The sequence below is a fragment of the Spermophilus citellus genome (genome assembly GCF_964194105.1).
Source record: "Spermophilus citellus genome assembly, chromosome: 2".
Classification (NCBI taxonomy): Eukaryota; Metazoa; Chordata; class Mammalia; order Rodentia; family Sciuridae; genus Spermophilus; species Spermophilus citellus.
In genome coordinates, this window is record NC_138183.1 from 34210486 (window position 1) to 34232831 (window position 22346).

Genomic DNA, 22346 nt, shown 5'->3' on the forward strand with positions numbered 1-22346 from the left:
TGCCTCTTCCGCTGAACTTTTTGTCCATATTTCCCCTCGTTTGAGAGCATCATTGAGAGGAAGGTCCATCACCAACATGTCCACTTGCTCCCTTCCTGGTGAGCGCTGCAGTTGCTTGCAGACTTTTTTAATATTACAGGTGCACAGTTTTTCTACATAACACTTTTCTTGTTTCCAGTTATTCCCTAAGATGCAATCGTAGGTGCCGGTTTCTGTTCTCACGACTAAAAGGCTCAGGGGTCACTCCAGTTGAACTGGGCTAACTGGGCTGCACAAAATAACCACACAAGAGACACAAATACCTTTTTCTTTGGGGTCGCTGTGACGGCTCCTCTGACCTTAAGGGTCCGCAGGAAGAGAAAGAGGAGAGAGCACACGCTGACCCCTTTTATTGAGGAGAAGCTATTCAAATGAGGCAAGGGGTCAGGTTCACGGGGCTGAGTCTGTCTTCATGGTGTCCACTGTCAGCAGGTTGACTGACATTAGGTAAGCCACACCCAAGGGCACAGTAAGAGAAGGAGACACACCCAAGGCACTTCCATGGAACATTCTATCCTAAACAGGGCAAGGGGTTATATTACAAAGGAACAGGTGAGCATCGCTCCCCCCATGGGGCTGTAGCAAGACAAGCCCAGGCAGGAAGACACAAGTCACTCAAATCCTAGAAGAGCGGGATAGTCTAGCAGCATGGGTGCCTGACGCCACATCACCCAGCGGGGGAGTTAACTCAGTCACATGCGAGGTTGGACTCCCACACTTAGGAGCAGCATCTCTGGGTCCAAAGGAAAGACCATTTGGAATACACACTTATATTTCCCATTTATCTGAAGGGCCAGCCCTCAGGACACCGTGAAGAGATACTTTTCACAATCATCGTGTAGCAGGAGGGAGAGCCAGAGGCTTTGACCTCTGAGGACACCCCGCGTGGGGCCTGTGGAGAGAGGGAAGCCACCTTAGTGGTCTCAGAGTGAAGGAGAAGGCAGGAAGCAGTCGGGAAGGAGTTGTTGACTTAGGGAGGGAGGAAGGAAGCAGTCTTCTCTCTTCAAATCCTCCACTCTCCCTTCAGCTCATCACTCTGAGAACAAACCCAGATGCAGCAACTCAGAACAGGAGATTCCAGTTCACTCAGAACCAGAGAAAAGAAGACTCCAAAACATCCACTTCGGTCACCAGCGTGAACCAAGCAAGCACGTCCCGCCTAGAGGGCCTGCAGTCGGAAAACCACCGCCTGCGGATGAAGATCACCGAGGTACCACAGGCCTCCCCCAGTCCCCTCTCCTCAGGCTCCTGCAGGCCCTCCCAGCCCGTGCACCTGCAGCACAGTCCTCTGCTGCCCCCAGGCTGGCACCCATTAGATAGGGGCAGTTGTCAGATCTAACTGACAAGAGCCTACTGCCCACCCAGCCCAGATTCTTAGAGTCCAGCAATGCCAGACTGGATTGGGGCATTCAAGACATCCTCAGAAAGAAAGCAATTCACAAGAGATGTGTGACCCTCCCAGCCGGCCACCCCTAGAACCCCATCACACACAGCAAGAGAAGAGGAAGGGAGCAGAGGATTTCCTGGAGGGAGGTGTTGCTGCTGCAGTTCTCACCCTTGTCCTAAGGGGGGTCTTATCTGGTTCTGGAATATTCCAGAGAGGTCATAACCAGATTCCTTTGTGCCCAAAGCAAACCCCAGATTCTGGACTTGCTCTATCAGTGAGGGAAATCAGCTTCCCTTCCGTAGGGCCAGGGGTCCAACTAGGCCCACAGTTTGGTCTGCCGGCTGCCAAAGGAAACATGTTTACATCTCTCCCACCCAGGGTCTTGGGGAGAGAGGTCCCTATTGGGCAACTTGGCTCCCCAAGGTCATTGCTGGACCAGGTTCCTCTTCTCTGGTTTCCTGACACTCTCCAAGTAAAGCTGGGCAGAAGGCAAGTCCTCATCTCAGTCTCAGCAATGGGAGTGACAGGAAGTCCATTAAAAGGCAAGCCATTGCCTTTTAAGCAAGTGACATCAAAATTGCACACATTGGTTCTGCTCCTGTTAGATTGGAAGTGCACAACTTCTAGTCACAGAGGAGGCTGGGAAATGTCGCCTTTTGCTGGACAGTTGCAGGGAAGAAGTGCCAGGTTAGAAACAGGATACTCCGTTAAATTTGAATTCCAGATAAATGACCAATCAAATTTTCAGATGAGTATATCTCATACAATGTTAGGGATACACTTAACACGAGGAAAAAAAAAAGACCTTTTGTTATCTGAAATTCAAATTTAACTGTATTTTTACTTGGTTGATCCAGCAGCTCCTTGGGGGGCTTACAGTAGCCTGCCATAAAGAGTACCCTGAAATCACTGAAGCCCCACACCAGCCCCCAGTCAGAGCAGGAAAGCTTTCTGTCCCTCATTGCTGATTCTGGGTCAGCATCTGACCTCTCTCTGATTAATATCTCCGGGCCTTGACATTGCACTTCTGCTCACACCCTCCAGTGAAGAGTCTGCGCACTCGGGGAAAACCAAGCCACTGTTAAAAGCCCTAAAATGTAGGGATTTTCCCCTGGAATTGGATCACATCTGGCCTCTTTTTCCTCCCAGCCTTAGATCCTGGCCCTGCCATGTGAGTCACACACAAACAAGGGGGACGGGTATCTCCATCTGCACGTGAAAATATATTAAACAGTGACCATGCTCCTGAATCACAACAGCACCTCAGTTTATAAGGTCCCTTCCCTAATACTGTACCTGATGCCAGCCACCCACTCAATCTACCACTGCCCCCTCCAACACACACCTTCCCAGCTTCTGTGGGCTTAGATGCCCCAGGACTTGCACCTGATTTTTATGTAACCCAGACATGACAGGGACCAATCCTGATCAGCTTCTCCGGATAAGCCCTGCTGGCCTGAGCCTCCATAACAGTGTGAGGCTCACAGCTGTTCACCCTGTGTATCTGTTCTCCACATTGAGGGTGCTGTTAGATACCAGTAATACTGTTTATAGTAATAGTACTATGGTAACAGATTATCCTTATTCAGTGCCAGGCACTGGACTGACTGGCTAAACTTTCTACACGTTCCCATTTAATCTCCACAACACCCCATGAGGTAGGTACCAAGGTTGCCCCATACTGCTGATAAAGAAATTGAGACTCTTAAACCAGTACAGAGCCGGTGATGGACAGCATAGATTTGCCCCAGGACTGTCAACTCCACATCTGAGCTTCCCTCTTTCTGCCCTGCCTCCTGGGCTTGCTCAGCTCCTCCATCAAGGTTCAAGCCCAGGTCCATCGGGTCTTAGGTTCTCCTTGAGCAAGAGCAGCAGAATCCTGCACCTCCTCACCAGATGCAGAGGTCTAGTCCACTTCTTAGCTAGCTCCCTGGGCTGGGCAGCGGGAGAGGGAAGACAGTGACTGAGTTGGAGTACTGTCTTCCAGCTGGACAAAGATTTGGAGGAGGTCACCATGCAGCTGCAGGACACACCAGAAAAGACCACGTACATTAAACAGAACCACTACCAAGAGCTCAACGACATCCTCAACCTTGGGAACTTCACAGAGAGCACAGGTAAGAGGAGGCGGGACCCGCACTGGGCAACTGGGGTTTCAGATGCCAGCCAGCCATCTTCCTCCACAATGGCAAGGGACAGGTCTGAAGTCACACACACTCAGCTGGAGCTGTCTCCTGGCCACAATTCAGTGTCTGCTCTGAGCCTCGCAGGCTGGACGTGGGCTTCTGTTCCCGTCCCTCCAGTGCCAGGTCTGCATGTACGCAAGTGCTCCCAGAGAGCTGGTGTTTTCCCTTTTGTTCCCAGCAAATAGTTACGTTTACTTCTCTGAATAACGTTTCATGGTTTCAAATGTGTCTCATGAGTGTACAAGAAAAGAATAATCAGTAAGGTAGGCTCTGATTTCCAACCTCACCAATCACCTGTGAGTGTGAGCCACAACACACTCTTGTGTGTGAATGTAGGAGTGCTTTGCCACTGAGCTATATCCACAGTCCTTTTTCTTTTCTTTTCTTTTCTTTTTTTTTTTTTTTTTTTTTGAGACAGTCTCATTAAATTGCTGAGGCTGGCCTTAAACTTGAGATCCTCCTGCCTCGGCCTCCCACGTTACTGCTATTATAGGCATGCACCAGCATACCCAGCTCATAGACCACTTTTTGCCCACCTCTCAGTTTAAAAGTTGACTGGGTGTGGGGCTGGAGGTGCAGCTCAGTGGTGGAATGTGTGCCTAGCATGCATGAAGCCCCAGGCTCGATCCTAAGCACACACACATACAAAAGATTATCTGTGTAGATAAAAAGTGGGCAATTTCCTGTTCTCTTGTGATGTTTGGAAATCAGGCTGGCACTCTCCAAATGTTAACTGTTAAGCTTCCTGACCTAGCAGTTCCATAGCAGGAGATGCCCCTTGGAAATATGTCCAGGTGGGCAAAGAAGCATGCACGAGGATACTCATCACATTATTTGTAAGTGAGAAATTCTGAAATTAACTTAAATGCTTATCATTTGAAGTGGTTTCATTCATTATCATCCAACCAAACATGGCACATTATATATCCATTAAAAAGTGAAGTGGGGGGCTGGGGATGTGGCTCAAGCGGTAGCACGCTCGCCTGGAATGCGTGCGGCCCGGGTTCGATCCTCAGCACCACATACCAACAAAGATGCTGTGTCCGCCGAGAACTAAAAAATAAATATTAAAAATTCTCTCTCTCTCTCTCTCTCTCTCTCTCTCTCTCTCTCTCTCTCTCTCTCTCTCTCCTCTCTCTCTTTAAAAAAAAAAGTGAAGTGGGTCTATTTATTTGTACAGATATGGAAAAAATCTCCAAGTGAAAAAAGCCAGCATTAGGGTCTGGGGTTGTAGCTCAGTGGTAGAGTGCTTGCCTCACATGCATGAGACCCTGGGTTCACTCCCCAGCACCACATAAAAATAAAGATATTTTTAAAAATTCCAGCATCATACAGACAAGAGGGGGAAAGGGAGAGAGGGCAAGTGGGAGAGAGAGGGAGAGACAGAGAGAGAAAGAATATGGATATTTTTTGACAGCATAGGGAGAGAGCTGGGAGCATAGCTCAGTGGTGGAGCACTTACCTAGAATTCACAAAGCCCTGAGTTCAATACCCAGTGCAGAAAGTAAAAGCCTAGAAAAATAAATACCAAATTGTTTGGGTTTTTTTTTTGCTTTTTGTTGTTGTTGTTTTGATACCAGGGATTGAACTTGGGCACTTAGCCAATGAGCCACATCCCCAGCCCTATTTTGTATTTTATTTAGAGACAGGGTCTCACTGAGTTGCTTAGCACCTCCCCATTGCTAAAACTGTCTTTGAACTCATCATCCTCCTGCCTCAGCCTCCTGAGCCACTGGGATTACAGGCATGCGCCACAGCGCCCAGCCAAAATTGTTAACAGCATTCACCTGTGTAGAAAGAAATGTTATTGGGCCAGCGCAGTGGTGCATGCCTGTAATCCTAGTGGCTTCGAGGCTGAGGCAGGAAGATTGCGAGTTCAAAGCCAGCCTCAGCGACAGCGAGGTGCTAAGCAACTCAGTGAGGCCCTGACTCTAAATAACATACAAAACAGGGCTGGGGATGTGGCTCAGTAGTCGAGTGCCCCTGAGTTCAATCCCCAGTACTGACCAAAAAAAGGAATGGTATTGCAGAGGGTGGGCAAAACGGGTTCATTTTTACATTGAATTTTATAACTTTTTTATTGTTTAGATTTTTGTCATTACCATAGATTCTCTAATTTATTATAAATTTATTTTTAAATTGATAAAAAGTTTTTTGGTTTTTTATTCTTATAGTATTATTATAAGTATGCTTGTTGTAGACGTAATATTATAACCAGGTGTGGTGGTTCACACCTGAAATTTCAGCTACTCAGGAGGCTACTGCAGAAGATTCACGAGTTCAAGGCCAGCCTGAGCAACTTATCGAGACCCTGTCTCAAAATAAAAAGGGTATGTTGGCCAGTGGTAGAGCACCCCTGGGTTCAGTCCCCTATACTGGAGGGGGAGAGAGAAGTAATATTATAAAATTATTATTACATAAGATGTTGATTGCAAAAATGTTTCATAGAGAAATTAAAAGAATAAAAATTACCCCTAATAATTTTAGTATCTTGTAAAAACGAGCATTTCAAATTAGTGGGGGAAAAGTGAATTATTCAGTTAATTTCATTGTGATGAATAGGTAACTATCTGGAAAAGAATAAAGGTAGCTCTTTGCCTCATACTTTACATGAAACTTAACTCCAGATAGATTTAAAAAATTTAAATATAAAAAGAAAAGCCATGGACTGGGTTTGTGGCTCAGTGGTAGTGAGCTTGCCTAGCACATGTGAGGCATTGGGTTCGATCCTCGAATGTAAATAAATAAATAAATAAATAAAGGCCCATTAATAATTAAAAAAAAATTTTTAAAAAGCAAAACCATGAAAATCCTGAAAGAAAGGAGAGTTTTTAAAGAAAACTTCAGGGAAAGGCCTTCCTCAGTTTGATACACAACAGAAACACAAAAGGAGAGGATAATAAATTTGATTTCAGCCAGGGGTGGTGGCATGCACCTGTTGTCCCAGCTACTCAGGAGCCTGAAGCAGGAGGATCCTTGAGCACACAATCTGGAAACCAGCCTGGGTGACATAGTGGGACTCCATCTCAAAATAAATAAATTAATTAAAAATGTAAATAAATAAAATTTCAAAAACAAAACTAATTTTCACAGTGAAAATCATTCATGTTTTCAAAAAAATCAAACAATAAACAAAGCCAAATAAAATTTTAACAAACCCATGTACTTATAAATAAGGAGAAATTATATACAAAACATACATAATATACTAATAAGAAAAAGACCAATAATCCAAATGAAAATAAACAAAAGAGCAGTCTCGAAGGAAATAAAACTCATTCAATTAATCAATACCTTACTTTGATTTATGCATGTTTCTGTTTTAAAAAAATCTCATCTAAGCCAGGCACAGTGGCACATGTCTGTAATCCCAGGGGTTCTGGAGGCTGAGGCAGGAGGATCACAAGTTCAATGCCAGCCTCAGCAAAAGCAAGGCGCTAAGCAACTCAGTGAGACGCTGTCTCTAAATCAAATACAAAATAGAGCTGGGGATGTGTTCAACCCCAGTACTGCCCCCCAAAAAACCTCATTTAATATATATTCTCTAGTCCTTTATTTTTTTATTTTAAAACAGGGTTTCACTAAGTTGCTTAGGACCTCACTAAGTTGCTGAGGATAGCCTTGAATTTACCATCCTCCTGCCTCGGCCTCCCAAGTTGCTGGGGATTACATGTGTGTGCCAGGTCACCCAGCGTGCGCGCGCGCTAACTCTCTCTCTCTCTCTCTCTCTCTCTCTCTCTCTCTATATATATATATATATATATATATATATATATATATATATATATATATATTTGATTCAATAGCATTGGCCTCATGGCTAACAGCACTCATGCCTGCTGGAACCTTACCTAATACGTGGATTTTCTCCATAAGGCACATCACAGTGCCTAGGAACCCTAGACAGCATTTCAGCATTACATTGGGGGCCATTTTAAACAGCAAAATCACCAACAGTACAAAAATGTGAGAAAGGAGCCTAGCTTAGTGGTACACACTTGTAATCTCAGCAAGCTAGCCTCTCAGGAGGCTGAGGCAAGAGGATCCCAAGTTCAAGGCCTTCCTGGGCAACTTAGCGAGACCCTGTCTCAAAATATAATTTAAAAAAGGTATGTCAAATTGGTGGAGGCCCTTTGTGCTGAACATCAAATCAATCTAATTAAGGTCGATGACAACAAGAAACTAGGAGAATGGGTAGGCCTCTGTAAAATTGACCGAGAGGGCAAGCCCCGTAAAGTGGTTGGTTGCAGTTGTGTAGTTGTTAAGGATTATGGCAAAGAATCTCAGGCCAAGGATGTCATCGAAGAGTACTTCAAATGCAAGAAATGAGCAAATAAATTTTTCGTTCACATTCCTCAAAAAAAATTAAAAAGGCTCAAGGGGTTGGAGCTATAGAGCTCAGAGTTCTTGCCTAGCATTTGCAGCACCCCTCATTTAACCCCAGTATTGCAAAAACAAAAATGTAGAAAATGTATCACTAAATAAACCTCAAAAAAGATACTTATTTATAGTATGAGAGCTGAACAAAAAGGCAGAACGTTGCCTCAGCCGGGAAGGTGAGCATCAGGCAACTCAAAATTCTAGATGCTATGCTCATCAGCAAATTACCACAAAATCATGGCAGGCATTGATGGGGGGTTACAGATAAATCTTGACGAGTGGATAAGTTTGTAAAGACAAAATCCACGAGTAATGAGGATGGGTGGTGCTCACGTGAGGGCAGAGTGACCTGTACACAAGGCTGTCCACCACAACACAAACAAAACCCTGATGCACCTGTCCCCACCGAGTGGATCCAAATCTCTTGGATGGGGCTGGTTTTCATATTTCTTTAAATCACTACAGATGGTTCTGAAGTCCAGAGAGAGTAGCAAGGGTCACATCAACCTGGTTTGTGGCTACACAATACTCCTTTGAATGGAGGCTCCAGAACTTACTCAAATAATCCATTATTACTGGACAAATTCAGATTAGTTCCAGCATTTTGATATAAATGATGCTTAGTTGAATATCTTTTCCCGTATCCTTGATTGTTTCTCTAAGATAATTCCCAGAAGTAGACATTCTGAGTAAAAGTTTGCATTTTTATGATGTTTGATACACGTTGACAGTGCCCCCAAGAGGTTAGATCAATTTATACTCCCACTAGCAGTTCACTATTAATCTTTTTGATCTTTGCTAAAACTGGGAAAAAAATATATAATATAAAATTATAAAAATATACAAGGATTTTTTTGTATATTATAGGTATGTCATGTCATCCCTATGTGCCAATGAAACAGTCTTAATATCAGAGCCTCAATTCCAAGTTATGTTGTCTACATCAGTCAACTTAATTTCCCCCATTTTTCTTGGAGAAAAAGAGAATAGAGGCGGGTCACACGCTGCTGTCCTCCCCGGGTGAGTGGAGGCTCCTTGGCTCACTGCCTTGGTCTCAGAAGAGCTACTGCACAAACCCTGGTCCAGAGACGGCAGAGTGAGGGGGATCTTTTTTACATTCGTTGGGCAGCATCCTAAAGGTTGCATTGCTGATTTGTAAACTAACTTAACGGAACTTGTTGTGATATTGTTGTTTTGCATTCAGATGGGGGAAAGACCATTTTAAAAAATCACCTCGATCAAAATCCCCAGCTGCAGTGGAACCCAACAGAATCCTCCCGAACATGCAAAGATCCCATAGAAGATATCAACTCCCCAGAACAGTGAGTACCTTCTCCTTGAGAATTATAGGAAGAATGTGTCTCCCCTGTACATCTGTTTATGATTGGCACAGTTTTTCTTTTTTTCTTTTATTTTTTCTATTAGCTACACATGACATTACAATGATCTTGGCAATTCATACATTTAAATCATTGGGGTATAATTTCTCATTTTTCTAATTGTACAGATTGCAGAATCACACTGTTCATAGAGTCACCTATATACATACAGCAATCATAATGTCTATTCTATTCTGCTGCCCTTCCTATCCCCCCTACTCCTCCCCTCCTCTTCCATCATTTCTATCTATCCAATCTAATGTGACACACTTTTTTTTCTTTTTCTCATCACAATATCATACATGTATTCTGTATAACGATGGGGGTCTCCTTCCATCTTCCGTACAACTCCCCCTCTCTCTCTTTTTCCCTCCCACCTCTCTTCCCTATTTAGTGGTAGTCTTCTTCTCATGCTCTTCTTCCCTAACCCATTTTGAGTCACCCCCCCCCTTATATCAGAGAAGACATTCGGCATTTGTTTTTTAGGGATTGGCTAACTTCACTTAGCATAATCTGCTCTAATGCCATCCATTTCCCTGCAAAATGCCATGATCTTGTTATTTTTTAGTGCTGAGTAATATTCCATTGTGTATAAATGCCACATTTTTTTAATCCATTCATCTATTGAAGGGCATCTAGGTTGGTTCCACATTCTAGCTATTGTGAATTGTGCTGCTATGAACATTGATGTGGCTGTGGCACAGTTTTTCATACCCATGGTATTATTTGAGTTCCACATCTATTCTATAATACAGGTCAAATTATAATGCTCTTTTTGTTTTTAAATATTTTTTTAGTTGTTGATAGACCTTGATTTTATTTATTTATATGTGGTGTGAGAATCAAACCCAGTACTTCATACATGTTAGGCAAGCGCTCAACCACTGAGCCACAACCCCAGCCCACAGTGCTGTTTTTTACAGATGAGAAAACTGATCTCCAAAGAGGGGAGGGAGGTGATTTGTCCAAGCTCACCCAGTGGCTAAGCACAGGAGGTAGGATTTGAACTCAGGCCTATCCAACATCAAACCTTATGTTCTCCCCTTAGCCCGATGCCTTTGTTAAGTGTAAAATGTACCCTCACTAAATACATTTACTTCAAGATTTACTGAAACCTGTTTATTATGCATCAGGCATAGGCAATGGGAACACAGCAATGAAGAAAACAAACAAAAATCCCTCCCTTCCACAGTTTCCATATCTTCTAGAGCTTCCATTCTGCCTGACAGGATAACAACTTTACAGAAACACAGGGCATGAGGGCCGAGGACAAAGCTCAGGGGTGGAACACTTGTCCAGCGTGCATAAGACCCTGGGTTCAATCCCAGCACCACATAAAAAAGAATATTATGTTAAATGATAAGTGATTTGAAGAAAAATAAAGCAAGAAAGGGGGTTAAGGAGTGTCATTTTAGATGGGGTGTTGAGAGAAGACTTGACGAGAAGGCGATGTCTAAGGCAACACCCCAAAACACCTCAGCTAACTACATTCCCACTGGCAATTTTAGTTCTTTCCAAATTCTACTATATTGGAAGCAGGGGTTAGACACGTACACTCTGAAACTTGGCCATGGGAAATAACAAGTGGAGCCAGCCAAAGCAGCCGAGTCACCAACTCCAAGGAGTGGGCCTCTCCACCCCCTTAGCTCCAAGACTGGCCAGCTCCAGGCCAGAGCGGTGGCCAGTGTTTGTCAGCAGTTTCCCCTCGACTGGAGTGTAAGCACCTTGAGGTCAAGGCGAGTCCATGTAGCCCCCGGGGCTGAGCACAGGTTCCAGCGTTGAGTCGGTTCTCAGCAAGGAAGTGTTGAACACTCACGGCCATGAGCTACTCACCCCTCTTGCCTCAGCAGATGGCCTTGCCCTGGTACGTGGACAGAGCACCCTTCTCCCAGGCCCAGGTTTATTCTTCAGCACCATCTTGCCCTAAGGAATGGATCATGGCTGACAGTCCCCTCACTCAACCTGCCTTTCAAAAGGGACTCTCCAGCGCTCTCCTCCCCTGCGCACCTGTGTCTCTTGGGCAGTCTTTCTGGGCAGCAGGTCCTTGGGTAGTAAGGGCAGCACTTCATCTGTACCCAGCCATCTCAGAACCCACCATGTCCTCAATAAACTGTGGAGCACGCCCTTCTGGGATGAGCTAGCCCCATGAATCGGTGGCCTCTGCCACAAGCCATGTGGAGCCATCGAAGCAGCAAGGGTCCGGCTTCCCCAGGTCTGCTGAGCAACTTAGGTAAACGCCCCTCTTCACCACAGGACTGGCAATTCGTCCTTTGTTGAGTTTTTGTTAAGATCTGGTTTGGTTTGGTTTGGTTTGTATGCTCCTGAGTGGCCAGGCACTGGGGAGACAAGGAGGCATTAGATCCAGTCCCCTACCTCAGGGAATGCAGTTTGCCGCGTGGGTGGATGGAGAACTGCACAAAAATGCAGCTGAGCAGAGCAGGAGGGCGGTCACCTGGGCACATTCCCCAAAAGCAGCCTTGCCAAGGATGAAGACTGAGGGTGTGGCCCTGCCCAGGGGCCAGAGGGCAGCTCCCTCTTCCTTGGCGCCCCTCCCAGGGTGGCATGCAAACCCTCCCAGACTCAGCTCACCTCCTGCTCTTCTTGGCTTCTTTCTTGGATATTTACAAAGGAGTCCTGGGGCTTCAAGGAAGAAGGGAAGAGGAGTCTCCTGGAAAGAGATCTGAGCCCTTAGAAGGGAGATAGGAGGTTACTGCCCTGTGACCGCGGAACCCTGGCCTAGAGGCTCAGGAGGACTGCATCTCCCTCCTCCTTCGAGTGTCCCCAGTTATCCCCGGTTATTCCCAGAGCAACAGAGGGACACACAGGTTTTCACTGAATACCCCCTCGATGGCTGAATGGCTAGACGACAGTTCTTGGATTCAGAGAAAAAACAGACTCCTGTCATCAGCTTGTATTAGCCAAAGTGAGTCCAGAGAACTTTCTGGAGAGCAGCCAGGCAGCCTTCACTAACACCCCTCCTCTCTTCCCCTCCAGCATCCAGCGCCGGCTGTCCCTCCAGCTCCCCATCCTCCACCACGCCTACCTCCCGTCCATCGGAGGCGTGGACGCCAGCTGCGTCAGCCCCTGCGTCAGCCCCACCGCCAGCCCCCGCCACAGACACGTGCCACCCTCCTTCCGAGTCATGGTCTCGGGCCTGTAAGGGTGGGAGGCCTGGGCTGGGGCCTCCCCGTGACCGCACCATTGCCGGCAGAGGCGTCTGCCACAGGCACACTGTGGGCTCCGGCCGTGGAGAAGCGGGGCACCACGGCCGCCTCTCGGGACTGCGCGGCTGGCCCTCAAGTGGACGGGACGGGGGACGTGGCACCTGACCTCGAGCCTTATTTGTGAAGTTCTTATTCTTTCACAAAGAAGAGGAATGGAAATGACTTCCATAATGTCTACAAACAAGGAGAGCTGGGATAGTTGAAACTTGCAAAAAACAAAACAAAACAAAACAAAACTTCTAGACAAGGAGAGAGGCCTAGACTCAAGGAGAAGCCCTGAGCAGCCTCGGGAAGAGGCCAGGGCTTCCGGAGAAACCGCCTCTGTACTCTGCACACACATCACCATCTGTGGCCCCCACCAGCCCTCCTCCACATGGGTGGGGGAGAAGGTGAGCAGGGCCACCAGGTCCCCAGCTGCCAGCCCAGCCCACCTCAGCCTCCCTGGCGCAGGGAGTCCATGGGAAGGGCAGACAGGCACCGGCCCTGGGGCTGGGGAACCCCGAGCAGGCAGACTCGCATGCTCCCTGGGGGGGCCTCCATCACCAGAATGAGATGTTTGTTACTCTGATAAATGCCACACATTAATACAATAACAACCGTTCCGGGATGTGGGGATTTAGGGCATGTCACTGCAGACACGCTCTGCAGCATCACCGACAGTCTGTCAAGCACCCACCATGTTGGCCGTGTCCTTGTGTTCATATCAAGTGTTCCCGGAAATAAGGGGGACCACCCGAGCTAATCACGGAATGTCTGTTCCCAGCAAACATGATAGAGAAAGATGTGCACTTTAACCTCTCCCATCAGGGCCCAAGGGCTGGCTGGGATTTTTTTTTTTTTTTCCACTGACTTTGTTTCTGACCAAAGTGAATCGAGGGCATTCTGCTAAAAGACATCCCTGGTGTCACAGGGGAAGAGTTGCTGGCTGAGGGCTTCCCTTGGCTTCCAGAAGGCAGCCTTCCATCCAGATGAGCCGGTGAGCTCTCCCCTTGGGATCACTGGGGACCATCGGTCAGCAGACTGATTCCCATTCATAAGATCACTCTTCCCATTAAATGAACCCCAAAGAGCACTGGCGTGGGAGTCAGGCAGACCTGGGTTCAAGTCCTCAGTCCCCTTGACTCCCCGCGTGACCTTGGGCAAGTCACCAGTTTCTCTCTGAGCCTCAGTTTCCCCTCTGTAACAGGTTGGGGTTGAAATAACACCCGTCCTGCCTACCTCACAGGGTCACTCTGAGGATCGACACCTGATCTCATCCAGGAAAGCTTTGTCCCAAACAGTAAGTAGCCCTGACCTGTGAGGTACCAGTGTGACTATGACCTTCAGCCCTCACTACAGCCGGGGTGCGGCCCAGAGAAGCTTCCGGTACAGCCCTCTGCCTGAAACAACCTGGCTGGAGGGAGACTCCCAACGACTTTTCTGACATTCCTAGACAGGTTCATTCTTTGCTAAAGAAAGGCCTGAATGACAACGTCCAGGACGTCTGCACAACCGAGCACTTCGCTCCATCCCTAAAGAATCCTAATGGCAGCTTCAACAGGCAGGCAATAATCTCTTCCCAGAACCACTGCAGTCAGGAACACACTGTTGTCACCACCAGGCTTTGACGAAAGGGCCCACGGGAATCACCATCGCCAACATTTCCAACACCCCAGTTCGCGTAGCACAGCTTTCCCCTCCCCTCCCTCAAGGAGAGGTTATGGAGGTACTGTAGCTTTTAGAGAAAAAAAAAAAAAAACAAAACTTCACACATCACAGGTCAAGTTGAAGTCATTCTCTGTTTAGGCACTAAAAATCGTGTTGTCACTCTGTGTATTACCAGTATTTACTTGCTTTCTTGATTTCACCAAAACCAAATTTAATTTAAAGGATCACATTAATTTTTCAAAGGGAAAGAGACACTTAATTGTACATAACGTATACACACACATGCACACACATGCACACACAGCACACACACAAATACCTGTAGAAATATTATTCCAGCATAGCAGGAAAAAACAAACTAAAGTATTGGACTGCCGGAGGTGAGCGTGCGTCTGTAAACCTTTGTGATTCCCAAACGTGCTCTGTCTTCTAGGTTAACCCACAAAGTACATTCTCTTGTCTTACTGATCCTGTAGGTTTACCCATCTTGTTTTTTAATTTTCCGAGAATAACAAGACACACAGAAGTGACTCTAGCTATTCCATGGTTCTGTTCTTTTATATGCAGCAAACACACCCGGTCCATTTCCCAAGAGGCTTCGGCCTGAAGGCATTTTCCAATGATGTTTAGTGCACAAATGCTTTAAATTAGACTGGAACTGCCAGAATCAAATGTAAATGAGGAATTTCTCGTACCCCTACTGCATGGTATCAATTTTTAATAAATTGTTGCAAAATTGTTTTTATGAATAAAAGGAAAAAAATTCGTCTTGAATGCCTCCTCTTCCCCAAATGGAGGTCACCTGGGACCATGTTCCTCAAAGAGCCACTAAGGGGCTGAGAAACAGCCTGGGGGTGCCTGGTCAGCTAGGCCCTTCCTGCCTTCAGCTGACAGTCACATGCCCCACCACCATGCAGCTCCAACTTCTGAGTGGCTCAAGGGTGGAAACCTGACTAAGCAGGGCAATAAACCCCTTCCCAGGAGTCCTCCATGTAGAGGTATTTAGTCTGCCCTGCAAGGGAAAAATGGAACCCACTGAGAGAAACAGGAAGAAGATCTGGGTACTGATGGGGTCCAAGTCCATGGTTAGCTGCTCCCAAAGGCCAGTAGCATCTGGGCCTTTTCCTGCTCAGTTGGTTAGGCCTTCCTTGAATACTCTGTTCTTCCAATAAATTGCCCTTTTTGCTGGGGTTAATCTGGACTAAGTTCCTATCAATCGCAAACAAAAGGTTCCTGATTGACATGGAAAAGTCACTCACTCCCCAGCCTCAGCCCTCTCTCAAGGCCTTTGTGGCCTGTCAAGACTTTGCCCATTGCTCTTTCCCAGCCCCGTGGCTGCCTCTCCCTGCACCCCAGAGTGCCATCTAAAGGCTGTGTACACTTCCTGCATTGTGCTGGGCCCTCAGCCGGCTGCTCCATCTCATCCTCCTAGTTCCCCTGACAGGAATTCCTCTCTTCCTCTTTTCTGAGTTGAGGACTGTGCTGTATCTCATGGCACTGGGGACATGCTTACATGGTCCTCTCCCCACCTGCATCATGAGCTCCCTGAGTTTGGGAGTCATATCTGCTTCCTCGATGTTCTACTAAGTAGCCATCTTCCCAATGGCTCAAAACAGGTTTCAATGAGACTTTGCAGCATTGAACATTTTGGCCAAGTTGTGTCGAGACTGGTTGCTGAGAGAGCAAGGGTAGAGGAGGCCACAGCAGGCTGGAGAAGTCCCAGGCAGTGGGACCAGGTGTGGGCCTCAGAAATGAGGGGGCTGGATTCAGACTTCACAGGAGAGCCATCCCCAGGTCAGAGGTGTGAAGTGCACAGGATCCTCTATCATGGCATCTGCCTAGGAGCAGGCCTCCTGAATCCTGGCCCAAGAGAGCCCTGCTGAATGCCTGCCACTCCACACTACCTTTTTTACAGTCCTCCTGTATGATACAGGATGTTCAAGGATGTAGATGGTTCACCCAAGGTGACCTCACAAGCCCATTGCAAAGAGGAATGATCAAGAATCCTGACAGGTCTTCCTTCTCTGTCTGACCTAGACTCACAGAAATGAGCAGTAAGGATTGGAAAAACCATCCTATCCAACTCTTCATTGTATAGGTGGGGAAACTGAGGCCCAGTCACTGGAGCCAAAGTCAATGAGAAGGTCATAAGAGGACAGGTGGGAAACCCAGATGTCCTGGCTGTGAGACTCGTTCTTTTCTCCTGAACCCACTTCCTCACACTCGACCCAGAACCACAGTAGAACAACAGCGAGAGAGAAGAACATGGAGTCATTTCTCAGGGGCTCCGACTCTCCATGTGGAATCCACTGATGGAAACGTCTCTTCTTAGCACCTCTGAAAGGACAGATGTCCCCTGCACTCAAGAAAATCCTCCTATCATCATCCTCACCCAAGTTCTTCATGACCCGCTTGGCCTTGAGCAGCAGGGTCTGTGTGAACTGAAGCCCAGGGCAAAGGCCCAGAGGGCAGTGTTGCACTTCACACTCCATTTTTTTTCTACTTTTTTTTTTTTTTATTGGTTGTTCACAACATTACAAAGCTCTTGACATATCATATTTCATACATTAGATTGAAGTGGGTCACACTCCATTTTTTTAATAAACTTTTTTTTGGTCTTCCTTTGATTATGACCAGCTCATTTCTGAAGTAAAAATAAAATAAAAACACATTTCCAAGCCTCAAAGAAAGGTATTCTGGAGTTGAAGCCATTTGAAAAGCGCTGTGGCCCTGGATCATAGTGGCAACACTGAGGTCCTCTGAGGGACAACAGGAAGAAATTTTCAGAAGCAGCCAGCTAGGGCCTGACCTTCGAAGCAGTTTCGCCTCTGCAAGGATCTTCCTGAGATCAGCTTTCAATGCCTAGAAGCCAGGGACAGGGAGAGGAGTGATGGTGGGTAGACTGTATAAACAGACTGGCAGCCACTGGCAGTACTGCCTCTCGGGCCCCCTTTCTGCCCTCAGAAGTCACAGTCCTGGCTTTGGGAGGAAGGATAGGAGGAAATCTGGAACCCCGCCCTTGTTCCCACCTAGACTCAGGGATTGGTTCAGGGATATGTTCATTACCCAAGCCCAACCAATCAGAGCCCTTCCCAGAGTTTCTGCCGGCTATTTTCAGGAGGTTTGAAATCTCTTCCACTTTCAAGGTTGGAACTGAGCCCTGATCCCCTCATCTGGGCTCAAGGAGAGGCAGCACCTAAAGATGCATCTGCATTGAGTGTCTCCGTTTAGAGCAACTAAGTCTCATTTTTCTGCAGAGAGAAGGGTTTCTGTCACTTAGGACCAAAAGAAATCTGTGGGAGCCAGGGGATCTTCACCTGAGTCTCACTGTGGTCCATAACATTGGAGAATTCCACCTTCCTCCCATCTCTTGGTCTTGAGACCTGCGGGAAAGATTTCCCTGGCCCACACGCTGCTGGGTAGGGAGAGGGATAGGGATACCCACAGGCTCCTGAGGGCTGAGGAAACCTTAGGAGGCTGAGAAGGTGTCATTGGACTAGCCTAGAGACTCAGGAACTGGCACCAAGATACACACCCCCAGGAAGGACCCGTATCTGTTCTGCAGTTCTTTCTTTGTCACCTCTTTTCCTCCCACCTCCTGGCTTGTCGTACCTCGCTTGGATTGGGGAACCACCCAATGCATGAAACCCCTGACAGTCCCAGAGGCTCATCCAGTCATGCCTGGTCTCACTCAGGGTCTGCCGGGAGATGACAGTTCACTGCCTGCTTCCTCCAGGTCCTGCTGGGAGGCTTCGGAGCCCCCAGTGAGGCCCCTGCACTGAACCAGATCCTGCACCGCTGATGACAGCATGTGATAAGCAGACAGCCCAGACTGGGGAGTGGGACATGCTTCCTGGGGACCTAACCTCCAAACAAGGGCTTGCCACCTGTACAGTCATTTTAAATACCCCATGATTGGCTTGATGCTCTGTCGTCACTGTTTTAGAATTCTTTGTGACTTTTGAACAGAGTGCTTAGCATTTTTTTTTTTTTTTTGATGTTAGTGGAGTTTTATTGAAGAGAGTAAATAAAGCTAATATCATTGAAGTCATCAGGCAGGAAGTGCCTTAAATAATGAAGGACTTAATTAGCATTTTTTTTTTAGAGAGAGAGAAAGAGAGAGAGAGAATTTTTAATATTTATTTTTTAGTTTTCGGCAGACACAACATCTTTGTTTGTATGTGGTGCTGAGGATTGAACCCAGGCCGCACGCATGCCAGACGAGCGCGCTACCACTTGAGCCACATCCCCAGCCCAGCATTTTTTTAAAATATTTTCTTTTAGATGTAGTTGGACACAATACCTTTATTTTATTTATTTATTTTTATGTGGTGCTGAGGATTGAACCCAGTGCCTTGCACGTGCTAGGCGAGCACTTTACTGCTGATCCACAACTCCAGCCCTGAGTACATAGCATTTTAATTTTGTCGGGGACCCATAACCAGCCTGTACCTAGACCTGAAGACAAGTAGGAGCCAGCTAGCCTGCAAAAGGAGAAAAAAAAAAGCAAAGCATGGGGAGGGAGCTGACCTGTGGAATGCAGGTACCTGCTGGGGTTGCTACAGCTGCCCCTGAGAGCAACTGGGCTGTTGTGCTAATTATTTACCCTGGAGTTCCTGTGGCCTCAGATTTCTGGATGATAAGACAGCAAGCATCCTCTCTGTGTGTGATGAGGGGTCTTATCTCAAAACTGTAAGTCCTGAGCCTGCATTTCTACTCCTTCACTTACATAGTGTGTGGTTTTGCATGAGCTACTAAACCTCTCTGAGTTTCTGGTCCTACATTTATAAAATAGACATAATGCCTCACTCAGGGTTGTTCTGATGGCTAAAGGGGCTCAGGTAGGTAAAAGTGCTTTATAAACGTTGTTCTGCTCCCAGACAAAAGGAATGCTCATAAGGTGAATCGGTATAGGAAGCACCGTAGGGCAGGCCACGCCATCCAACTCCAGACAGAAGAAGTCATCTGAGGAGGGACTCTTAGCCAAAGCATCTTGGCATGCTATGTGGGGGGGAAGGGGAGAAAGACAGAACGACAGTTCTGTTAGGAACAGCGGGAAACTTGGTGGGGGAAGAGAGGAGTGGGGGTCCTAGCCACAAGACTTAAGAATAGGGATATGAAGCAGTTGAATTTAAGTCATTTGCGTTGGCAGGAAGTAAACCCTGTCCCTTCTCTCCCTTCTCTTCCTTTCACTCCCTCAGCAAAATGTCCCTAAACCTTCAGGAACATTCACAATACAAGCAAAAGTCTTGTGGGTTTTGATGCAAATGCAGGAAAAGAACAAATTCTGCTTGGAAAGAGGCCAGAGTAAGGGAAAGAAGCAACCACAAGACGAGAGGGGAAAATATGCTCTCTGCACAAGCAGGAATACAGAGTAAGAAATGACCATGAGCACACACACTCTCAGAAATCCATGGAAACATTGGAGAGGAACTGGCCTTTCCCAGAACTAAGCATGGGAAAAGGGGGAGTTCGGATTAATCATCTGGGCTCACTTGGCATGCTCACCCTTACTGACATGGGGTGACATGGATGCATTAGCCTGTTTTGCATTTCTATAACAGAATACCTGACTCTGTTCAGCCTCTGGTGAGGGTGCCCTTAGCTGAAGCACAACATGGTGGAGCATTGGAAAGGGAACTGGCTGGGTACAGAGAGGGTCAAGTGTATGGAGTGGCCTTGCTTTATAACAACACATTCTCAAAAGAACTCACTCCCCAGCACCAGCATTAATGCCTTCCAGGGGCAATGCCCTATGGCTTAATAACCTTCCACTAACCCCACACTATAGGTCCCACCCCTCAACACTGCCACACTAAGGACCACGCTTCCTGCACGTGCACTCTGGGGGACAAACATCATGCAAACCACTGTGATGAGCAACAGGAAACATGTTGACCCTCATAGTCGTGGTTCTGAGGCCCTGAGTGCTGTGGCTTCTGAGGTACAGAAGCCAATGCCAGAAGCACCTCCATCGACTGGATCACAGGGTAAACTCCACACCGGAAGCTGCAGGAGTAAGGTGAACCTGGGGCAGCAGCCAGCCTGGAGAACCCATGGCATTTAAGAGCTGTTTGCTGGGCCTCCTTTGTTCTCCAAGGTGATTGCTGCTCTTTTGTGTACCAAGCCTGGTAACTGGAAAGTTCTGGCACGGAGAGGAAGTTGCAGTTTCTAAACAAGGAGAAGACACTTTTCTCCTATTGGAATTCCTATGGGAAAGACCTAAGGCAGGTTTCCTCAAACTAAAAAACCAAAGGGCACAATGATGACAAAGTCTTTTTATAAAGGTCCCTGGTTACATTCAAAATAGATATAAACTGTTACAGTTTGGATGTGCGGTGTCCCCCCAAAACTCATGTGTGAGACAATGCAAGAAGGTTCAGAGGAGAAGTGAGTGGGATATCACCTTAACCTAATCAGTGACAGATGAACCGAGTGGTGAGGCAGGTGGGGTGTGGCTGGAGGAAGTGGTTCACTGGGGGAGTGGCTGCAAGGTATATATTTGAATCTGGAGCATGATTCAAATCATTATCATTCAAATGATTATCATGTGAATTGGTTCTCCCTGCCCACTCTTCTGCCATGATGTTCAGCCTCACCTCGAGCCCTGAGGAATCAAACCAGCCTTCTATGGACAAAGACCTCTGAAATCGTGAGCCCCTTAATAAACCTTTTCTCCCCTACAATTGTGCTGGTCGGGTCCTTTAGTCACAGCAGTGAAAAAGCTGACTAAAACATAAACTTATGCTTAGAGCCTTTGTATAAAAGCCAAACAACTATTCAGTCTTCATCTGTCTCAGCAGAAGTAGCTGGCTGCAGATGACCCAGGTATGCTTATTTAATTTTGTTTAGATTATCTTGAAATGAAAACACATCTTTTATTTTAATGTTATTAGAGGTGCAGACTCCTGAGATTCACCTGTGGCATCCCCCAAGGGTCTAGGCCCCAGTCTGAGAGCCTCTCAAGGCAAGCCAACAGCTTGGAGCAATGCCTGTTAGATACAGAAACCGGCCCCTGGCAGATCCCGGGTCTTGGGGACCTGATTTGGAGGGCAGGGGAGTCTGGGAGAGGCACCTCTGTGGACAGAAGCGGCAGTGGCAGAGCTCCCAAGCAGTTCTTATAGCAGAAGCTGTACAGAGACAAGACCCTTTGTCAGGCTGCCCACCGACCCTGTCTCTCTTCATTCTACCCCTGATATATATATATTTTAGTTGTAGGTGGACACAATACCTTTATTTATTTATTTATTTTTATGTGGTGCTGAGGATCGAATCCAGTGCTTCACACATGCGAGGCAAATGCTCTCCATGGAGCCCCAGCCCTGCAACACTCTTTAATATTTAGAAAAAATTAGAACTCACCTTAATGTTAAGATACAGTCATGCTATGGCACACTGTCCAGCTGTAAAAGAGAACATGGTAGATCTATACCTATTGCTTTAAAAGATCTCCATAGTATAATAATATTAAGGAAGAAACAGTGAGATGACAGCTTCTTTTTTTGGGGGGGGGGAGCTGGTACTAGGGACTAAACCCAGGGGTACTTTACCAGTGACCTAGATCTCCTTTTTATTTATTTTATTTCATTTCATTTTTTATACCAAGGATTGAACCCAGGGTCACTTAACCATGGAATCACATCCCCAGCCTCCCCACCCCCCATCTACTTTGTGAGAGGACCTTGGCTAAGGTGCTTAGAGCCTTGCTAAGTTGCTGAGGCTGGCCTTGCTGAGGTTGGCCTTGTGATCCTCATGCCTCAGCCTCCTGTGTTGTTGGGATTACAGGCGTGCAGCACCATGCTTAGGGAGATGATAACATTTTTGTTTAAAAAATTGCACATATTTATATTTATATTTGTATATGTCCTTGCAGAGTCATCATTAATTCTATTCAGAGGTGATATCCTTCAAGGCTGGGGAAACCTCATCCCCAAACCTATAGCTGCTCCCCCTACACAGACATCCCTCAGTGCCCCACAATTTCAAGGCACCACTCCTGCCCCCAGCACATCCTATCACCGGTTCTGGTGAGAAGTTCTGAAAGGACTGGGTGGGACAGTAGGGAGGGGCTCTTCAGGCCTTGGGGGTATAATGATATGCCCAC

The 22346-nt window shown here is 46.8% G+C and overlaps 2 protein-coding genes across 2 annotated transcripts in view; both read left to right on the forward strand.

The window, feature by feature from the left end:
• Nucleotides 1-12531, forward strand: part of GABBR2 (gamma-aminobutyric acid type B receptor subunit 2) — a gene marked incomplete at both ends in the record, with an annotated part of 350598 nt that extends 338067 nt beyond the window's left edge. The window contains 4 exons of the mRNA XM_081281796.1: nucleotides 1067-1249; nucleotides 3414-3543; nucleotides 9197-9314; nucleotides 12366-12531. Coding sequence (XP_081137922.1) covers nucleotides 1067-1249; nucleotides 3414-3543; nucleotides 9197-9314; nucleotides 12366-12531 — 597 coding nt within the window. The remainder of the gene's footprint in view (nucleotides 1-1066; nucleotides 1250-3413; nucleotides 3544-9196; nucleotides 9315-12365) is intronic.
• Nucleotides 4399-7966, forward strand: LOC308634446 (small ribosomal subunit protein eS12-like; the record flags this gene model as incomplete). The annotated part of the gene is made up of 2 exons (XM_081268262.1): nucleotides 4399-4406; nucleotides 7722-7966. 2 exons carry the CDS (start codon nucleotides 4399-4401, stop codon nucleotides 7939-7941), a joined length of 228 nt encoding a protein of 75 aa, XP_081124388.1. The 3' UTR covers nucleotides 7942-7966.
• Nucleotides 12532-22346: the final 9815 nt, after the last annotated feature.